The sequence below is a fragment of the Lygodium microphyllum genome, chromosome 6, assembly GCF_053477565.2.
Source record: "Lygodium microphyllum isolate KBCC chromosome 6, Lygodium_microphyllum_v1.1.10, whole genome shotgun sequence".
Taxonomy (NCBI): domain Eukaryota; kingdom Viridiplantae; phylum Streptophyta; class Polypodiopsida; order Schizaeales; family Lygodiaceae; genus Lygodium; species Lygodium microphyllum.
In genome coordinates, this window is record NC_141140.1 from 104,259,332 (window position 1) to 104,265,109 (window position 5,778).

The 5,778-nt window shown below is 42.7% G+C and overlaps 1 protein-coding gene across 6 annotated transcripts; it reads left to right on the forward strand.

Annotated features, from left to right (window-relative positions):
• Positions 1-222: 222 nt before the first annotated feature.
• On the forward strand, positions 223-4,396 carry LOC148034894 (pentatricopeptide repeat-containing protein At5g27110-like). Of its 6 annotated transcripts, none has more exons than XR_015691127.1 (3): positions 223-2,390; positions 2,589-2,817; positions 2,907-4,391. XR_015691127.1 is itself a non-coding variant. In XM_087679840.1 (3 exons), the coding sequence occupies exons 1-3, from the start codon at positions 491-493 to the stop codon at positions 2,866-2,868; spliced, it is 1,461 nt and encodes a 486-aa protein (XP_087535966.1). In that variant the 5' UTR covers positions 223-490; the 3' UTR covers positions 2,869-4,396. The 6 variants fall into 6 exon arrangements, 5 of the variants coding, with proteins under 5 accessions (XP_087535966.1, XP_087535965.1, XP_087535962.1 ...); XM_087679840.1 differs by having other exon boundaries at positions 223-1,101; positions 1,678-2,390; positions 2,732-4,396; XM_087679839.1 differs by having other exon boundaries at positions 223-2,025; positions 2,254-2,390; positions 2,732-4,393.
• The last annotated feature ends 1,382 nt before the right edge of the window (positions 4,397-5,778 follow it).

The following is a 5,778-nucleotide window of genomic DNA, read 5'->3' on the forward strand; positions in this document are numbered from 1 at the left end:
ATGCTCACAAGTTAGGTGTGGGTTGGCTAAAAAACCAACCTTTTACCATCATTGAGATGGTTTCGTGCATAAGAAGCAGAAACAAGTGCACAAATCAAACCTTTGTTGCACTTGGCACCTCGGTTTGCAACCACATACATGCGCGTGATCCAACGCTTAGTGCTCTTGTGGCCGTGCTCTTGGAGAACCTTGCACGCTAAGTCAAGACTTAGTAAAGGGGGATGTTAGACTCTAAAGCCGGAAGCTTTGTGAAGCGCACGGCATTCAGAAGATACGTTCCGCATCAGCCTACCGATGAAGCACCTGTTGGAGGTTACGAGATGGTGGGCACATGGCATATAAGCACCATGACATGCAGAGAGACAAAACTTTCGATGGTTACTCGCCGATTTCAGAGAGCATCCATTGGCTGAGTTCTTCGTCAAAGGGGCTGGTTTCCGATTTGAGAAGATTGTCCAGCAGTTTTTGATCAGTGCTGCAGAGCAATAAAATGGCTGCTGTTGAGCCTCTCTCTAGGCTGTGGGAATCAGGAAAGCTACATGAGGCAATCCGTGCCCTGAACCAGAAGGGGCAGCAAGGGCTCTGTGCATCCAGCGTGCTCGGCCTCATCCCCAAATGCATCAGTGCCAACGACCTTGAGGCAGGAAGAGAGCTCACCCAGTTTGTTCTGAGAAGTGGGCTACACACTAATGATCAAATAGGTTCTCAACTCATCCGCATGTTCACTTCTTTCAAGTGCTTACCTGAAGCTACCCAAGCATTCAACAATCTGCCTGATCCCACAGTGTTTGCCTATAATGCCATCATCTCAGCATATGTAAAACTTGAGCAATATGACCAAGCCTTTGATTTCTACAGTAAGATGCAAAAGTCAGGCATCAAACCCAACAAGCATATCTTCGTACCGGTCCTAAGAGCATGTACAAGCTTTGAAATGTTGTACCAGGGAAGACAGACCCATTCTGACATTCTGAGGGGCGGGATTGAATCAGATGCCTTTGTTGAGGAAGCCCTCATTTGCATGTATGTCAGATGTGGCTGCTGCTTGGAGGATGCACTTGCTGTGTTTAACAGATCGCAAGTACACAATGTGAAGTCATGGTATGCCTTGCTGTCTGCCCAGACTCAGCTTGGGATGGATCAGGAGGCTCTCCAACTTTTCAAAAGAATGCAAGAAAAGGCAGTGGAACTAGATTATGCCATATTCATCCTCGTTTTGAAAGTCTGCATTAATGCCTCAGCCTTAGGTTTAGGAAGACTAATCCATTCTCATATTAACGAAAGTGATCTGCAGTCCAAGAAGTCTCTTTGTGATACCCTTGTAGACATGTATGCAAAATTTGGCTGTCTGACTGATGCACAAAGTCTGTTTGATACGTTAAGTAAGAAGGATCTTGTTACATGGAGTGTCTTGATATCTGGGTATGCACATCATGGATATTGCAAAGATGCATTCAAACTAATCTCTCAGATGGAACAAAATGGTTTGGTGCCTGATGGGGTCATTTTTGTAAGCATTTTAAAAGCATGTGATAGGTTAAATGTAAACCAGGGTATGCATGTACACGCCCTTGTTGTGGAAAGTGGGGTTGAGTCAAATATGTTTGTTGGCAGTAGTCTTATCGGAATGTATATCAACTATGGTAGCATTAATGATGCACATAATGTTTTTAGCAGGTTACATAAACCAAACTTAGTGACATGGAGTGCATTAATAGCTGGGTATTCAAAACATGGACAGGGTGAGGATGCCCTGCAGCTTTTCAGGAAAATGCTGCATGCTGGCATAGAGGCAGACTCGGTTATAGTCACTTGTGTTCTGAAGGCATGCTCTTGCACAGAGGCTTCAAAGGCAGGCAGGGAGTTCCATTCATATATCGTTGAAACAGGATTTAATGTAGATGCATACATAGGGGCTGCCCTGATTAACATGTATGTCAAATGTGGTCTTTTGCAGGATGCTTCTGCTGTCCTTGAGACCACCTGTAACCACAATGTTGTGACCTGGAACTCTTTAATTTCAGGGTATGCTGATTGTGGTAATCATGTGGAGGTTCTCCTTTTGTTTGAGCAAATGCAGAGTAAGGGTGTGAAGCCTGATGAGAGAAGTTTTCTTTATGTTCTAACCTCATGTTCAAGCACTGGAGACTTATGTGAAGGACAGCATCTCTATGTTCAAGTGATTGAGAATGAATGTGAGCAGGATGAATCAGTTGGGTGCTGTCTGATTGACATGTATGCCAAATGTGATAGTTTTGCAGATGCATATGCTGTGTTCAGGAATTTCCATAAAGTCAATCTTGTTGCATGGAATACGCTAGTTGCAGGGTATAACCGGAGAGGAGATAATGGCAAGGCTCTGCAACAGTTTCTAGAAGAACAGCCAGGAGGTATCACACGGAAAGTGTCAACATTTCTTAGTATGCTGAATGGTGGTTCTAGCAGAGAAACCATGGGTCATTGAAATAGGAATCCATGTTCAGGGGTGTTAATTCCTAGCATCTATTTGGGGTGTATGTGACTAATGCCAACTTTTAAGGGCTCCTCAGTTTCAGACATAATCTAAAGCTTTATTTAAATAATGTCAGTTTTTCAAGGGCTTCTCCTGCAACAGCAGTGGACTGTGTCTAGTGCCTTTGGTTGGGACTTGGGAGAGGGTAGCTGTTGATCACACATCATTATCCCTGTGCTCAATGGGATGCCTGATTGCGCATTTCTGATTCATCTGCAGCTTTCCATAGGCATCAAGTGCAGTCACCCTGTGGATCCCCAGAGCTAGGGTTTGTGTCTCCACAGACTGCCCCCTTGCTTGTCAAGGTACATGGTATTTCTCAATTACTTCCAGACCTCATTGGCTACATTGCATAAGCCTTTAAACCTGATAAGCATGTCTCCATGCCCTGCAGGTCACGGTAAAATGTCTGCCAAAGCTAGTCTAACATCAGCTCTTTATCAGGGGTGTCAAGTTTTGTTCTCACTTAAAGACCAAATGTTGGCTTTAGTCTTTCCATACATGGGTCAACAGAGATATACTGCTAGAGTCATGTGAACAAGCTATGATCCTTCCAAACACACCTCTCAGTGCTACATGGTGAATAATTACAATGGCCTACCTAAGCGAAGACAATGACAGAGGGAGAGAAGGCTAGGACATCTGCAAACATTGAGAAGGTGGAGACACATAATGGGATGGTCAGACCCTTGGCAAATATATGGTTGTGGTGGTAGGGGAGAGCATTTGTCCACATGTAGTCCAAGCTTGATCCATGAATGTTGTAGAGCCTCTCATACTCTGGGTTGGACTGAACTGCCCAAGCGAGGCTTGTACAGGTAGCACAGGTTTTTGAATGTCAGTGCTAAAGTCCCATAGCAATCGAGTAGGTTGCCTAATCAAATATGTCTTGCAATATACGCTTCAGGTTTTCCAGTGCAAGTGTAGTTCTTCCTTGTGTTGGTCTATACAGTAATTCAGCAAGTCTATGGTTTCCCATGTTTTGGAGTTACAAATGTCTGAGAAACATTTCTAATGCATGCCAAAAATTTTGGTTGTCATTGTTTGAGTGATCAAGGGTTTTGATACATTATCAAGCCATGTCCAGAAGCTATAGAGGATGTAGCAATACTTGGGAGGATGTATATATTAGATATGGGGTGGTGTGTTGCTTGTAATCATTGACGGGAAATCTAGAACAACCCTATTGTGATGTGTTTGCATAGTGGGATGATGGATTGCGTTGTTCTATTTGATGGGGCTTGCAATGTGCTCCCTCTTTTGCTATTGAACAACACATGAGCATCTCTTCTATGATAGAATCCCCCATTGAGTGGAGAATTGGCTCCAACAACTGAAGGTTGCAGGGTATATGATTCTTGACAAGTATGTATGAGATCGCGACATTTGATGGGCTTTGGAGTTAATGCTATGGTAGTCATGGTTAGACCTTGTGATCATCAGCATATTGGGTGAGCAATAGTGATTACACTAGGAATTAAAATTTGCTTGAGGTGATTTGCATTTTGTCCAATTTGGAATACAGCTTTGATTTTGTTGATGAGTTTCATGTGGGAGGGATAGGTGGTTGTTTTCATATCTACACTTAGCACTCATCTATGTTTTGGAATTTGACCAATGCAGTTAATTTTGGTCAAGCTGTCCAAGACATCACATTGCACTTGGGGCCTGTACCACCTGCATTTGGAAACCTACTAGCAATGAAAAAGCACCTAGCGGATGCCAAATAATAGAAAAGAAGTCTATATACCACCATATGCTGCACTTCATTAAACGCAACACGTTGTTGAGATGCCTTGGGCAAGATCCATCAAGCAATGAGATAGCTGTATGATGGGTGACTTGCAAGTTTGATTTGGAAAGCATTTATTTAGCCTATACCATTAACAATGCGGTAGGAGCTAGCTGTTTGTGGGAGCATGGCCTATTAGTGTCTATGAAGAAGACATGAGTGAAGCTAACCACAATAGCACTTTTGTGATCTCTTGCCCAAGTCCCATGTGTATGTATATATGTAAAAATTTAGGGATAGCTAACCCCCTCGTAATAAGTTAATCGAAAAATTTAAATAGATACTTAAGAAACCATGCTTGAAATAATTATGTGAGTCTACTCGAAATGGAAAGAAACATTAATAAAATAATTCTCTTCTAAATGGATTTTGGTCTTTAGATTAAGTTAAAATTTTACATTTAGGATATAAATAAAAATTAGAAAACATATCTATTAGAAATTGTAAATTTTTCTTGTGGGTATCATGGCCTCCTCCCCAAACTTGCAGAGCTTGCCCTCCCCTCTTACTATTGATGTTGGTGTTGGTTGTCTTGGGGGGGCCCAACCCCCTCAACCACCTTGGTGGCTCTTACTCCTTTTCACATACTTGCGGGGTGTGGGGGGAGCATGTGCAGTCCCATGGTATCCCCCCCAAACTTGTGGAGCCTACCCTCCTCTCTTATTGCCATATCACTAGATCATCACCCTCCCTCTCCCTCCCCCCACTTACCACTTTCCATAAGTGGGTGGTCTACCTTGGTAAAATCCCTCCCCTTCCCCCTCTCATGAGTTCCCCCCTCCCCCTCCCCATCACAATCCCAAACAACAACCCCCCCCTCCCCCCCCCCCCCCCCAAAAAAAAAAAAACTAAAAAAAGAAAGGAACCATAGATAGGTAGCTGTGAGGTTGGAGAGAGAGAGAGAGAGAGAGAGAGAGAACTCAAGCTAGTAAGAAGATTTGGCAAAGAAAATAAAGAGAGCTTTATTGTCTCATGGATTCATCTTCAACTCCCACATCTTATTCTTCCATTTGAACTTCACCCATGTATCCTTCCCTTCACTTTTGATGGCATCCCATAGATGTGTCAAGGTTGCGGAGCCTTCTTTTGCAAATGAGTGCCAGATACATATAATTGTATTGATAATCAAAAGCAATGAATTAGACATTAGGCTATAGAGCTCATCACTCCTTCGAAGTCTTTCTTCCCTAGTTTATCCAACTTGTTGGCTATGCCCCAATACCATTTTACCCAATTTGCCTTAGATGCTACATCCTTCCATTTCATTGCTCTACTTGTTTGTTCAAAGATATTTTAACATAGCTTCCCATATGGCATGTAGTTTGAGTATCCTTAGAGTTTGGCATGAAACTCTTAATACTTGATCTACACTTTTATATTTTCCATGATGCAAAATCTTATGTCAGCTTAGTTAGCTCCTTGGAGTCCAAGATTAGGACTTCTTCCCATGCATTAAAAACTTTGCACCTGCACA

Excerpts from the sequence above, each read along its gene's own strand:
- LOC148034894 (XM_087679835.1), top strand. The coding sequence starts at position 491 with ATGGCTGCTGTTGAGCCTCTCTCTAGGCTGTGGGAATCAGGAAAGCTA. Across the intron at positions 2,391-2,731 it reads TCTAGAAGAACAGCCAGGAG|CTTTCCATAGGCATCAAGTG; the intron begins GTATCACACGGA and ends ATTCATCTGCAG.